General features: G+C 43.8%; 1 protein-coding gene and 1 long non-coding RNA gene across 2 annotated transcripts in view; one reads left to right on the top strand and one right to left on the bottom strand.

The window, feature by feature from the left end:
* LOC138428294 (uncharacterized) overlaps window positions 1-14,382 on the top strand; it is a 39,709-nt gene extending 25,327 nt beyond the window's left edge. Inside the window, exons 2-4 of the long non-coding RNA XR_011252376.1 lie at window positions 7,781-7,945; window positions 8,461-8,511; window positions 14,037-14,382. This is a non-coding gene — a long non-coding RNA (uncharacterized lncRNA). The remainder of the gene's footprint in view (window positions 1-7,780; window positions 7,946-8,460; window positions 8,512-14,036) is intronic.
* The window catches only part of COLEC12 (collectin subfamily member 12), a 178,803-nt gene continuing 166,398 nt past the window's right edge, over window positions 2,711-15,115 (bottom strand). Inside the window, exons 8-10 of the mRNA XM_069568912.1 lie at window positions 14,231-14,340; window positions 5,730-5,875; window positions 2,711-4,162 (exon numbers count right to left, since the gene is read on the bottom strand). Of these exons, the coding sequence (XP_069425013.1) occupies window positions 4,143-4,162; window positions 5,730-5,875; window positions 14,231-14,340 (276 nt within the window). The 3' untranslated portion in view covers window positions 2,711-4,142. The remainder of the gene's footprint in view (window positions 4,163-5,729; window positions 5,876-14,230; window positions 14,341-15,115) is intronic.

Consider the following 15,115-nt stretch of genomic DNA (forward strand, 5'->3'; position numbering starts at 1 on the left):
AGTCCTCGGAGGAAGGCTGGAGGCTGGGCCATCACCCTGGCTGTGGCAGGAAGGGCTGAACTGAGATAATTCATTCATAAACTCATTCATTGAAAAATGTGAAAACCAGGAGCTCTGCATCTGGAGAATTTAAGTTGGTTTAAGGCTTAAATCTTAAGCCTGCTTTTCCTTGGACTCTTGGCTACCTGTGTAACGTGGGCATGCTATTAATATTTATTTGACAAGGGTATCTAGGAAGAGAAGAAGGATGAATGAGTGGAGCACAATCTCTACAACATCTGCTTTGTGATTTATAAAATAAGTGTGATGCTGTGCCATTAAAGGATGCTTTCCAGGAAAATGAAGTTATTGTATAGAAAAATTCCCTCTTAAAGAGATGGCCAGAGTTCACCTATACTTCTAAAACTGTTGAGCATAACAGAAAAGAGATACTTCCTTACACTGTTATTCAGAAAAGGTTTCGAAAGTTTTTCCCTGACTCGGGGCCATATGTCGGTATGTAGAATGAATCTCTTGCCAGTTGATTCTCTTCACTCAGTCTTCCATTCCTAATAGATATATTACACATATGTCCAATATAGTAGATGTATAATAACCAACTATCAACACAAATGCCTTCATTTCTTCTGATTGGCTTCTCCCATTCTTCAGTTCTCTTAAGATTTTGTGGCTGACTGGCTCCATTCACCCTTCTCTTCTTAATTCAGCGATGTTTGGGCCTCTCGGCCAATCTGTAGATGGTCTAACGCCATGAAAGGGTTTTTCTTTCATAGTACCTGGAGCACGTGTGGGTAGTACTTGACATGAAGGGAAGTCTCAGCTTCAGGATGCATTTGCTGGGAAAGGATTCAGGCTAGAAGCGATGCTTGAGCTGAATCTTAAAGAAGCAGAGAATGGAAATCCAGGTAAGAGTTTGGATTTCTAAGAAGAAGGAGCACAGTAAAAAGTAAGAAGGAGCACAGAGGAACTTTGCAGGTGGCTTGTAAGGCTGTTCCAGCTCAAGGCAAGGGAGCATGAGGGTACAGCGGAGGGGAGGCTGGAGGTACAGCTGAGGACCTGGTCCCGAGGGCCCCTGCATGTATGTCCTGCAGGCAACTCAGAAGATTTTAAGTTGGGGATAAGGGTTAGGATGGACTTAGATTTAGGGAACATAAGAACGACGAGCCTGATCAGATTTGCATGACTGGGATGTGGGCAATGAGCAAGTCTTCAAATTTGCCTCAGCGTCCTCATTCCTAAAGTAGAGGGAGAGGTTTTGCACCAAGATTAGAAGAGATAATGTATGTGAAAGTGCTATATATATTTAATTTTTGTTATTATTATTAGACTTATTATTGAGCCATGAATGAGTTAACGTACTTTTTCAAGAAGAGATCAATCGGTTTGGAGGCAAAATACACTTGCTGTAGTATTGTTACCTGATTTATGGCAGGATGTATGACTGATGTACCTTTCTACTTCCTTCAGCATGTTTTTTTTTTTTTTCCAAATGAGAGCAGGTTGTACTATTTGTTGTCTGCTTTAAACTCTTAAGTGCTAAACTCAGATGGATATGGGAAGAATTGATCAAAGGTGAACATTGATTGCAGAAGAGGAAAAGAAGGGATTTTGTTCTTTCTGGTTGTGTAATCATTCTTCAAGAGCCATTTAAAAAGAAAAACAGGAACTTCTCTGGAGTTCCAGTGGTTAAGACTAGCTGCCATTGCAGGGAGCGGGGGTTCGATCCCTAGTTGGGGAAGTAAGATCCCACATGCTGAGGGATGGGGACAAAAATAAAAAGTTTCCATCTTCTCATTGTAGCTCATAACTTCTCACAGCCTGAAAACCTCATGACATTTTACCAAAACTCTCCTCCCAGAAGAGCATCAGTGGTGAGTAGGTGAATAGAAACCTGGTATATAAATAGCTAAATATATAGAGCAGTACATGAGGCATCTGGTAATGTGTGATTTTCATCTGATTTTACTCTGTTATTAAGAAGGACCTTGCTTCTGAAAGAAGGAACATTTTAAAATTTTTTGAACATTTAAAAAAATTTTACTTATCTGTGTAACACCATGGGTGGCATGTGGGATCTTAGTTCCCTGACCAGGGATCGAACCCTTCCCCCCCTACACTGAAAGTGCAGAGTCTTAACCACTGGACCACCAAGGAAGTCCCCTAGAACATTTTCAAAGCTCAAGTCTGAATCCTGCCTCACTCCTTGGTGAAGATATGACCCAGGAAATGATGTCACCTCCCTGAGTGCCTCCCTCTATAAAATGGGGAGAGTAAGTAGGAAGCCCCACTTCTTAGGGCTGTTGGGAGGATGACATGAGAACATCTGATTGAAGCCTGAGAGACGATAAACCCTGGGTAAGGTATAAGGGCCAGGAGAGAAACACCTTCAGCTGCAGGAATCAGCAACATTCTCTTCTGATGATGGCATCAGACGTTTAAGTTCAAGTTGCATCTGAACATGATCTTAACTGACACCTAAGAAACCAGAAGAGGATGAAAATGAGGACAGAGTTTAGTCTATAGACGGTCTTGAGCCTGAAGAGGTACCAGGGTCCAGGGCCCAGATGATGGCAGGTCCTGCCACTCTGACCAGACCGCATGGACAGGATAGCAGGGCATCCAGGTGCTGAGGAGATGGCCACTCCTGGGCTGCAGAGACAGCATAAACGGTGACCAGGGCGAGACAACACAGTCCACACGGCTGCAGGCGTGAAAGTCAAACTCTGTCTTTATTCTTTTACCATTGTACGTGGGGTAGGTAGCAGCATGGCTGGGGAGGTCCTGGGAAGGGAATCTGGTGGGTGGAAATCTTACCTTTGAGCATCAGTTACATTTAAGCGTGATTTCAGCACACTGCATGTTAGACTTCTCCATGGCAAGTTAGAGTAGAAGGCAGATGGGCTCCAACAAAAGGTTCTTTGCAAGAGTTCAACATAGTGGCCAAGGTTGTGTTCTTGCATTTCATCATGCATGTGCATTGGAATTCTGTGTTTTTGGAATCTGGCTTCAGAAAACATAAGATTTCCAGGTAGCATAGAGCTGTCCCCATCTTAGCATCTCTGCCTCTGGCCGATGTGATGTCATACTTTCATGACATTTAATATCTGCCCTGGTATGGGCCTGAAACCAAGTGTATTCATGTCTCAGCCACAAAACAGGACCTTCTATTAAAAGCCAGATACAAGTACTCTGTCCACCCTTCCCAACAGATGCCTCTCCACCACCCCCGACTCCGCCAAAATGAAGTAAAAGCACATCCTGAGTTGACCATTTCTCTGAGCCTGGCAGACACACAGCAAGGGTGTTGGCTGGTGATGGGCTGGAGGCATAGCCCACTTGACTGAGCCACATACATGTTCAGGCTTGACTTCCACTGGCAAAATCTGCAGGGCCATTTCTAGACATTTCAAGTGATTGACTCCTCTGAGAAAATGATACATTAAAATATACATACACACATATATTTAATTATTTTTTTAAACCACAACTGAAAAAAATTTCTTTGCCACTGTGTAGAATTAAATCTGACAAGAAACCCTATGAGTTTTTATTAGTACCATTATTGTTTTCTTTGGCTTCATGTACTATATCGGTAAAATGACAAAAATAAAAAGAAAAAAATTGTAAAAAGGCAAACATTTTGTACAAAAATACAAAGTTTTAAAAGCTCTTTAAGTATATTTCATATTGTTACTAAGAGTTGGCCTATATATCTGTATGTCTGCATATTTTTCCTACATTTGGGATTTATCAATAGAAATGTAAGGTACCGTTTACACGGTGTATGTTTTCAGTTCTTCCTAAAGCTCAACAACCAATGATAATCTTTTTTTTGACTGGCGCATTCCATACTCTGGAAGATATGATTTGCATAACTGTATGGTTATTGGCTGAGAAAAATCTATGTGATTCAGTCCATTTGCTTACTGACAATCCATATATCACACTAGGGGAACACTTTTGTTCCAAACTTTGTCCTTGAGCAAGGCAGATGGTAGAGAACACGGGCTTTCAATGTTTTCAGTAATTGGTCTTCAGTGCGTTCCCCCTCAATCTAATGAGAAGGTGATGCAATCAGAAAGAAGTATCTTTTGCCTTCGAGAACTGTCGACAGTTTGCTCCTATTATGATATCATGGTCCATTATAATGTAATTGCTGATTCTAAAAGAGAGGAAAAAGAATGGGTGTTAGTTCTTCTTAAAGAACAATGTTAATGGACAATTCAGAAAAAGGAATGTGTGTTTTTAAAGAAAACATTCCAAATACATCATTCAATAATTATTTTTTCAAATAAATGCCTCGAAGTTCTTATTCAGATTTAATAAAAGGTAAAATTCACTTCAAAGGAGCCTATTCTGGGGCGTCCTAGTCTCAATTCAAATCCCAAATGTAGTAGTGCTATTGTGCTCAGTCGTGTCTGACTCTTTGCGACCCCATGGACTGTAGCCCGCCAAACTCCTTTGTCCATGGGATTTTCCAGGCAAGAATACTGGAGTGGGTTGCTATTTCCTACTCCAGGGGATCTTCCTGACCCAGGGATCAAACCAGTGTCTCCTGTGTCTCCTGCATTGCAGGCAGATTCTTTACCCACTGAGCCATCGGGGAAGCCCCTTGATGTAATTACACTTGTTTATTTTTTCCTTTGTTTTCAGATCCAAAAAATCATTACCAAGGTCACTGTCAGATTATTGCCTATGCTTTCTTCTGGAAATTTAATGGTTTCAAATCTTACATTTGAGTCATTTATCCATTTTGAGCTTATTTTGTGTAAGGTTAAGAGAATGGTCTGGTTTCACTCTCTTGCATGTAGCTGTCCAGTTTTCGCAGCAGCGTTTATCAAGGAGATTGTCTTTTCCTATTGTATATTCTTGGCTCCTTTGTCATAAATTGATTGACCGTATGTGCATAGGTTTATTTCTGGGCTCTCTATTATCTTTCACTGATAGAGATATGTGTTATTTTTATGTCACTACCACACTGTTCTGATTACTGTAGCTCTGCAATATATTTTGAAATCAGGGAGTATATGTCCAGCTTTGTTCTTCTTTCTCAAGATTACTTTGGCTATTTAGGGTCTTTTGTGGTTCCATACAAATTTTAGGATTGTTTTCTCTCTTTCTGTGGAAAATGACACTGGAGTTCTTATAGAGATTCCACTGAATCTGTAGATTTCTTTGGGTAGAATGGACATTTTAACAATACTCTTCCAATCTGTGAGCACAGAATATGTTTCCATTTATTTGGGCCTTCTTCAATACCTTTCATGAATGTCTTATAGTTTCCAGTGTATAGGTCTTTCACCTCCTTGGTTAAATTTATTCCTAGGTATTTTATCTTTTTGATGCAATTGCAAGTGGTATTGTTTTCCCAATTTCTCTGATAGTTTGTTATATGAAAAGACATATGACATTGGTGCCATATGATAAAGAACAACTGCCTGACAATATTATAAGGTAATGACCTAGGCCCACCCATTAGTCTAAAATTTACTGAGTACTTCCTCTATATTAGGCACATGTATTAATTTACTTAAGACCTCACAAAAACCCCATTAAGAGGATTACTATTATTGTTTCCCTGAGATTAATAGCTTGCCGAGATACTAAGTGGCAGAATCAGGACTGGAATCCAGTTGCAGAACCTACTTTCAGAGCCCTTATACTCCCCTCTTGCCCTTTAATAAGATATAAGCTCTGCAGTGCTCTCTTAAATCCCTTCCACTGCTTACCTCTCTCCCTGTCTTTCTCGCAGATGAAGTGATTCATGTCTTCACACTGGAAATCATTCCACTGCCCCAAATTAATCAGTCCAGCACAATCTTCTCCAGGCCCGTGGCCATGACCCCAGTTATCTGGCTGTCCAGCTTTCCAATTTCTTTTAAGAAAACAGAAATCGAGTGTTATTTGCAAAGTCACGCAGACGTTTGCTTGACCCAAGAGCAGCAGAGAAATGTAAAAAACAAAACCAAGGCCTGTCACGCGTCCCAGAATGAAAACGCGCTGTTTAAAAAGCTGCACACGCTCTGATTCTGAATAAGAAGCAGCTGTTTCGCAGAGGAGCATGTGACACAGCCTCTCCCTGCAGGCTTGTTATCTTGGCCACAGTAGAGTCAGCTCACGGAGCTGCTTCATCACATTGCTGAGGAAGTAAATCTGTCTTCAACACAGCTCGATGAATGACAGCTTTCTAATGTGTACTGGAATGCTGACTTCTGGGCTTGAGTGTGAATATATACATTCTGAGGATGATACACCCTCACACAAACACACACACACTTATGAGAACCCAGAAGAAATCTTTGTACATTCTAATATCTTGTCTCTAACAAGTCAGAGTCAGGCAGAGAGAGAGACACCCCTCCCATTTTTTTAAAACCTTAAACCTTTCATTTTGTAGTGAGATATAGCCAATTAACAATGTTGTGGTGGTTTCAGGTGAACAGCGAAGGGACTCAGCCATACATACTCTTGTATCCACAGACTTACCAAATGAACTTTATGGCTGCTGGGGGGAAAGGGAAGTTAGGGACTTTGGAAAGGTCGTATACACACTACTATATTTAAAATGGAGAGAATGTTGATATACACTTAGAAGACCCTATCAACACTTGGTTATGGTTTTCTGGCTAAGCTGCAGACAGCTAATTGCTTCAGAAAGAAATAGTAATTTAATCTTACTGAAAATGACTCATACATTTCACTGCCTTTTTTGGGAGAGAGATTCTTCAAAACAAGTCGTCTTTAAGATGAGCTCAACTTGGGGCTTGTTAACTTGTCTGCTGGTGCTCCCAGCACCCCCTCGTCAGGGTTCACTGTTTCTGCCTCTCTTTCTAAGCAATCAACTAGGTGTGCTTCCAAGAGTCAAAACTCGGAAGGCTACATTTTCTTTAAGAGCCAAGTCCTTGAACAGAAGCCTGTGGTCACCTCCTGAGAGGACAAGTTTGCCTCGTGCGGAGGGTCTGAAAAGAACATCTGCAGCAGGAGGTGCTTCTCGTAAACGATGACTCATTTCCCAAGCAGCAGCATCTGACTCCGTAATCGCTCACTCTGGTCCACGCTCCCTGTTGCTATCAGAGTGGCAGTGGCTTTGGCCACTAGAGAGAAATCTTCCACTGTACAGACTCTGAAGGCCAAAGAAAGTTCTACAGTAAAGAAGCACGTCTCACTACTAAGACTTTCCTATTTTGAAGCCAGGTTCTTACCAGGGTCACCCAAGGATAAAGACCAAATTGCCCTCCATCTTATGACGACAAGACCAGCAAAAATCAGGGCAGTGGGAAAAGAGGAGTCGAAATTTACAGTCAAAGGATGGGAAAATGAGGTCGAATTGACTCCCCTGCACCAACTGTATATTTAGGGATTTTTTTTTTTAAGAAAATGAAAAGTGAGGGACTTCTTTGGTGATCCAGTGCCTAAGAATCTGCCTTGCAATGCAGAGGATGTGGGTTCGATCCCTAGTTAGGGAACAAAGATCCCACATGCTGCAGAGCAACTAAGTCTGCGTGCCACAATTACTGAGCCTGCACGCCACGGCTGGAGACTCCGTGCACCACAACTAGAGAGTCTGTGTGTGAACCACACCAAAAGATCCCACATGACACAACTAAGACCTGCCACAGCCAAATAAATGACTAACAAATGTTTTTTTTTAAAATGACCTCACTTAAATCTAGAGATGAAGAGATATTTTAGAGGAAACCATCAAGCAATGAGTATAAATGGGATGGTACTTAGGTGGAAGAGTCAGAAATAGTCATTTATTTGCTCATTCATTCCACAGAGTGTCTACTGCACGCAAGGGCTACAGCTAGCCGATGGCAACGCGAGTGCTGTAGAGAACAGACTGCCAGTCCTCGTAGAACTTGTATCCTAGGCAAGAAACAAAGCAGTTACAGACCTCAGACTGTGATGCCAAGAAAAGGTGACGTTGGAAGGAAACTTTTATGTAAGCTTTTTTGGTGTGTTTCTCTCTTACCTTGACAGACCTTCCTAGAAATGGCCACGGTGCCCAGGCAGTTTGGTGGTGTGGATGTACACTTGCTGCATTTCTACAGTTATATGAGGGGGTTCCCTTCCAATTTTGCCTACCAGATTTGAGACTGTGATTCTGGATGCATTAATGATGGGACATTTGATATTTTTTATCTCACAGTTAATTGGAAAATTGCATAAATAGGAATTCTGATAGACGATCTGTTTAGTATTTCCCCCTTGCATTTCCTTGCCCTGTTCAGTAGGTAAAAGGGGCTTACAGGAAGTTCTCTGGCAATTCAGTGATTACGACCCTGTTTTCATTGCTATGAGCATGGGTTTGATCCCTGGTTGGGGAACTAAGATCCCACAACTGGTGTGGCATGGCCAAAAAAAAAAAAAAAAGAGATGGACAGATGAGATGAAAGAGAACAAATTGATAATGGAAGGAGATCATTTTTATCACCATTCTCCATTTGTTTTTTCCAGGTCATGGAAATTCTTCAGTGTGGTGTTTGAAGTAATCCTTCAGGACTAAAGGTAGGATGTGGCTGTGAGTGGAATGACCCAGGTGAGACCAGCAAGGGTGGGAGATGGAGTAGCTTGAAGCCAGGCTGCAGGGGTAGTTTGTCTTGTATATGGTCTCCCAGCATCTCTTTGGAAAAGCTAAAATCACACAGAGTGATTTATGGTCAATCCCTCCTGTCTGCATGCTTATAACAGTGCAGAGCATGTCAGAGAAACAGAATGTATATGTTCTGGAGAAGAATTCCAGCTTAAATAGTGCCTAAACCTCACTCCACAGATGGATTCTGGAAAGAGAAATGGCTGAAGCCCGGGTGCCGAATTCTTGAATCCCATATTTTAACACACGAGTTGCAGAAGTGGTTGGATAGCAACACGCGTTATGTACTTGGACAGTGTATTCTGAGTACACCGGGGACCACAGAAGCACCTAGACTCACGCTTCCAGGAGCTGGAATCACGAAGCATCTCAGCTGATGGGTGTGAAGCACCCCCTCCCCATCCCCACCTTCCCTGTTCTGGGTTTATCCTCATGGAGTAGAGCACAAACTTTCAAGCTTGGCAATCAGCCCCTCCCAACCACACAACTTAGTACGTTCTCATCAACCGCAAGATTGACGGAGGCTTCATGGCTGAGAAAATTCTTCTGGTAAGAGCCTGGCCTCAAGACAGGAAAATCTTAGTAGCGAGAAGCATTTCTTTTCGATTGAATTTTCTCCCACTATAGAGGTTTCTCTCTAGTGGCCAAAGCCAGAGTTGCATGAAGAGTGATTATGGCATAAGATGAAGCCAGAGTTTCTCTTCCAGTGCTTTTTAATTTTTGGAGACTTTTTTGATGACCCAGCATTTGTTTGATGATCTTGGTGAATGTACCATATGCACCTGAAAAGAATGTGTTGTTGGGTGAAAGGTTCCATAAATATCAATGAAGTCAAGTTAGTTGATTGGTTGATTGGTTTAGTCCCTAAGTCATGTCCGACTCTTGCAACCCCATAGACTGTAGCCTGACAGGCTCCTTTGGTCCACAGGATTTCTCAGGCAAGAAATGGAGTGGGTTGCCATTTCCTTCGCCAGGGGATCTTCCCGACCCAGGGATCGAACCGAAGGATCAAACCTGGGTCCCCTAATTACAGGTGGTCTCCAGTATTGCAGGCGATTCTGTACCAACTGAGCCACCAGGGAAGTTAGTTGATAGTGTCTGCTACGTTCCTCTTGGTTTTTCTGTCTACTTGGTTCTATTAATTACTGAGAAGAGAGCACTGAAGGCTCATTTGAAGCCCTTCTCTTCACCATATGCACATTTAGGGTCAAGGTATCTGTCTTCTTGATTGTGACAGGGTCCTGCAAATCAGACTATTTTTACATGAGTGGAACAGTATCTCTCACTCATACTGGGCCCAAAACTCTAGAAAAGATTTTCCAGGCTGGCACAGGGGCTGGGCCATGGTGGATACTCCAGGATAATTCACTGAATGTTATCATGAGACTGTGGGCCAGCAGATCCCAGAGTCCAGCCAGGGGACTGGTACTAGCTGGTCAAGAATGAAGTTTCACAGCTCTGTTGTGAAAAGAGAAAAATGAGAACAACTCTGTGTGTATGTATAGGTGATGGCCAACTGTCTTTTTTGATTTTGTTTTTGTTGTTTTGTGCTGAGATTTGTTGACAGGTGATTTTTGTCTTTTTGGCTGCACTCTGTGGCATGTTGGTGCTTAGCTCCTCAACCAGGGATTAAATCCATGCCCCCTGTACTGGAAGTCTTGACCACTGAACCGCTGGGCAAGTCCCAATGGGTGATTTTTAAAATCCATGTCCTTGGTTGGCAAATAAAATCTTGGCAACACGTGTCAGCTCTCCAGTCTTTCTCTTGGAAGTGCATTGGTGGGTGGACCCAAAGCACTTGGAAACCTGTTCCTAGGTACCATCCCGAGACACAGCGAGTCAGATTGTATGTTTTGCTGGAAATAAACCTTTGTTCAAGTCCACGTGTACCTTAAACTTTCAGCATCCAATCCATGTCAATGTTGCTTTTTGTCTGGTTACTCCAGCACCATCTTCCTCAACTAGCTCTCAGTATAAAAATTCAAGTAGGGGCAAGAGACAGAGGAGAGAGCCTTTCATCCCTTTTCTATTTCCTCCTTAATAGTACCCCCAACAGCCTGAAACAACTTCAGAAGGGGAGAAAAGGTAAGAGCAAAGTAGGGAGGCTGATTTCTTCTGTAACCTGGGTGAGGTATGGGGAGGGGCCAGGTCCAGAAACCACTGTGTACGGCAGGGGAAAGGGAAGTGATGGACCGGGCATGGAGGCCACAGAAGCAAAGAGAAGGAGGGTGCAGGTGAGTTTGAGTACATGGGGAGGTACCTGTGTTGGGTACCCTGTGCTGGGAAATCCCATGGACAGAAAAGCCTGGCAAGCTACAGTCTATAGGTCACAACTTAGCAAATGATCAACATGAAAATGATGATGGGGACGACAACAGGAGTTGTTGTTGTTCAGTCCCAGCTGTGTCCGACTCTTTGTGACCCCATGGACTGCAGCACGCCAGGCGCCCTGTCCTTCACTATCTCCCGGTTTGCCCAAATTCATGTCCATTGCATTGGTGATGCCAGCCAGCCATCTCATCCTCTGACGCCTTCTTCTCCTTCTGCCCTCAATCTTTCCCAGTATCAGGGATTTTTCCAGTGAGTTGACTGTTTGCATCAGACAACCAAAATACTGGAGCTTCAGCTTCAGCATCAGTCCTTCCAATGAGAATTCAGGGCTTATTTCCTTTAGGATTGACTGGTTCGATTGCCTTGCTGTCCAAGGGACTTTCAGGAGTTTTCTCCAGCACCACAGTTCCAAGGCATCAATTCTTTGGCGTTCTGCCTTAGACAAGTAATAGGAGTAATACTACAAATACTAGCAGATAGCATTTCTTGAGCACTTCCCGTGGGCTCACTGTCATTGGTGCTTGATATGTATCATCTCATATAATGTTTACAATACCGATGTCGGTGCTTCTGTAATCTTCACTTCTAGATGAGGGCATGGAGGTTCACATGGCTGGGTAACTTACACAGGGTCACGTAGCTGCTGAGTGCTGGTTGAAGGCCTGGAACCCAGACCTGGTGAACTCCAGGGCAGATACTCCCTTCCCTTGCTGCACGGGCTCTTTGTCTTGTTTGTGGCGTGTTTATTATTATATGGCAAGTTCAATTAGCCTTCGGCTATTGAGGCCTCGTAATATGTCTGCCTAATTTATTCTTGCTTTTTAAATCTGATCCCAGGGATTTTTACATGTCTGTGTGTTCCTTTGGGTGGAAAACAAGAAGCAGAGTCTGGGCCCTGGCTGGGGTGCTGTGCAGTTGTGGCTGGGAACAGAGCTCCCCGAAGGTGTCTGGTGATGTGATTCTTTCCTATCCCAGGTATCAAGGCTGGGCTGTCATCCCAATCAGTACTTCCTGCTGGAGCCTGGGAGACAGGAGAAAATTCCACCCTGGGAGAGCTGGCAGGGGTGCTACTGTCCCTGCTCAATCCATTCCACGTGGGCCAACCCAGTTTGTGCTTAGAGGAGGGCTTCAGATTGAATTTCTTAGTGAGTCTAACCCAGACCTTTTTTTTTTTTTCATGACCGTGAGAAATGTGGAGGAGACTGAAGTTATTATTTTTTTTAGCTCCCCACTGACTCCTTTAAAAAAATCATCCATACTCTTGACTGTCAAAGTGACACATTTATCTTTCCCTTAGTATTCTCTGCCTTCTGTCCCAACTTTCACAGCTCTGATTTTATTTATTTTTTAAAATTTATCTATTTCTTTGCATCAGGTTTTAACTGAGGCCTCCCCTCCCCACTTCCACTGTTCTGACTTTATTTATTAAAAAAAAATATTTACTTGTTTATTCAACTGAATCGGGTTTTAACTGAGGTATGTGGAATCTTTTGTTTCTTTATTTGTACCAGATCTTTGTTTTGTTCTTATCTTTTAGTTGCAGTACATGTGAACTCTTAGTTGTAAGCATGTGGGATCTAGTTCCCTGACCAGGGATTGAACCCAGGTCCCCTGCATTAGGAGTACAGTGTGGTAGCCACTGGACCACCAGGGAAGTCCCTCCACTGCTCTGGTTGTAGATGACAACTCTCACAACTGCTTTGAGTCTCCTGAAGCGTATCCTTGCCGTGATGGATAACTTCCTTGGGTGTCAGCCACATTTCCGAGGGCCAGGATGTGGTGTAGCTTCCTCCCACCGAGGATGGGTGTACAGGGAGCAGACTGGCTATCTGCTGAGCCAGGAAAGAGATATCCATTTGTCCTGGGGGCAGTCTGAGGCTCACCTTTGGCGCTAACCCCAAATCTTCAAATGTTCCACCTCAATGTTTGGTTGCTATTCTAAAAGAAATGGCCTGGGTGGTTGATTCCTCAGTGGTCCAGTGGTTAAGAATCCACCTTGCAATGCAGGGACTGTGGGTTCGATCCCTAGTCGGGGAACTAAGATTCCACAAGGCATGGAACAACTAAGCCCACTAGCTACTGAGCCCACATGATGCAACTAAGACCTGATGCAGGCAAATAAATAAATACTTATAAAAAAATCCTTTAAAAGAAATGGCCTTACTCTGGTTTCCCATCTATATCCTCTAATCATGCTTTTCACATAGAGGATTTAAAAGCATAAAGAAGGCTGTCTACCCACACACACAGGCACGCGCGCGCACACACACAGAAACTCTATCTCACCCCTCCGCCCCTCGAGCCCATCTTCCTGTCCTTGACCACAACTGTTCCAGCCCTGATGCCCGTGACATTGTCCTGGACCTGAAACACCCTCAACTTCTCTCCAGGTTCCAAGGATGCTGTGGCTACTCCAGCTCAGGACACAGTCCTGAAGCCAAGATGCCCACACGCCTGCTTGAGCCTCTGTAGGACATGTCTCCTCTGGTGGGTTTTTATAAATTCTTCCCTATTTGGTACAGTGTGTGTTCCACAGTTTCACATTTCTGCATCTACTAGATGCAAAGCAAGAGGAGGATGAAGAGGTGAAATTGAAATGGGCGCAATTTCATCCTCTTCAGACCTTGGGGTGGGATTAGGACAGGAGTGGACACTGGGGTCTGGTGAGGCTCATGGACATTTCTGTACCCCTGGGAGCTTTGAGAAGGTTCTATGAACTGCTTCTGTTCTCTGTTGCTGCCTCTATAGAACTAGATCACACTGGACTTACGGGGACCCTTCAAACCTGCGGGAGATGGTCGTCCCACAAGGGCCTTTGCTCGTGGTACACTTGCACTTTCTATGTGTAGGAGAGTCATCAACTCGTAGTTCATCCCCACACTCTGGCCAGAAGCCCAGTGAGGGCTGGGACACCAACAGTGTCATCGTGAAGGGAGCGCCCTGCCCATGTTGGAAACACATCTGGGGAGCTCGACTGAGCTGGGGGAGCCGGGCTTCCTTGGCTTTTCCAGCAGCACTTAAAGAGCACACTTTGCCATCTCTCTCCCTACCACCCTGGGCAGTTTTATGAGTCTGTATTTTTGTTTGTTTTTTTTGTTTTTCTTGGTAGAAATGAAGAAAAATTCACTCCGCGAGAAGAGGAAAAAACCCGACTTTTACCCCATATTGATTTCCCTCCATGGAAATAAACGTGCAGCTGGTACCCAGAGGCTGAGTGTGAGGATTGTGTTGGACACAAGGTCGTTCAGGAAGAAACAGACCAGCGAGAGTCTGACCAGCAACCTGGACGTTTCTGAGACTCACTTGTACTCCGGAAATGTCCCATCCAGCCACCTCCATTCATTCTCCCTCTCCAAGTCTGTGAGGCCAATCCAGTAGTTCTCTTTCGCCACCATCTGCTTTTTGATCCATTGCTGGAAAATAAAATCATAGATAGTGCGTTACTATTTCTTGAACAGATGTTTGGGAGACTTTCAGTATTTAGAAATGAGGGACACTTTCGGAGAGGATGCCTGTCATAACTTGTGCTCTATTTTGCTATCCTCTTTTTATTGCACTTGTTTTGCCCTGGGGTTTTTTTTGGTGGGGGTGGGGTGGGGGTGCGGGGCAGTCTTTGATATATTTTCCTCTTATAAGTTTATAAGCGATACTCCTAAACTATCCAGATTACTCATGAATCTGACCAGGCTCCACCCCTCCCACAACCCCTCCCTCCGATGTGCTAATAATAGTAACAGCCACGGCACTATCAAGCCCTTCCTCTTGACCGGGTCCCATGTCCAGTGTGTCACACGTAACATGTCTTCGAGCCATTACAACCACCAGCCTAATAAAGGTGACAAGTGGTTGAGCTGGGGTCAGGCCCAGGCTCCTGACCCCTGTCTTATGGATGCTCATTTCCAGTCAATTACTGCAGAAGCATCCGTTTTCAGGGTCCTATCTGCCGGAGACATGCAGGGGAAAGAAAGGAGGCCCCTGTGACAGTGCGGCATTAAAGAGAAAGCACTGGTGTTGTTGCTAGATGGACCTCAGTTTCAGTCTCAGCTCTGCATTTACTTGTCTCATATATTAATCATTCAAATTTTGTGGGGCCTCAGTTTTCCTGTCTGTAAGATGGGGATAATAGTACCCACAGGCTCCTGGGGTGTGGTGAAGTTTATAGGAGAAAATGCCTGGCACACATTAGGA

Source organism: Ovis canadensis, chromosome 23 (assembly GCF_042477335.2).
Source record: "Ovis canadensis isolate MfBH-ARS-UI-01 breed Bighorn chromosome 23, ARS-UI_OviCan_v2, whole genome shotgun sequence".
Classification (NCBI taxonomy): Eukaryota; Metazoa; Chordata; class Mammalia; order Artiodactyla; family Bovidae; genus Ovis; species Ovis canadensis.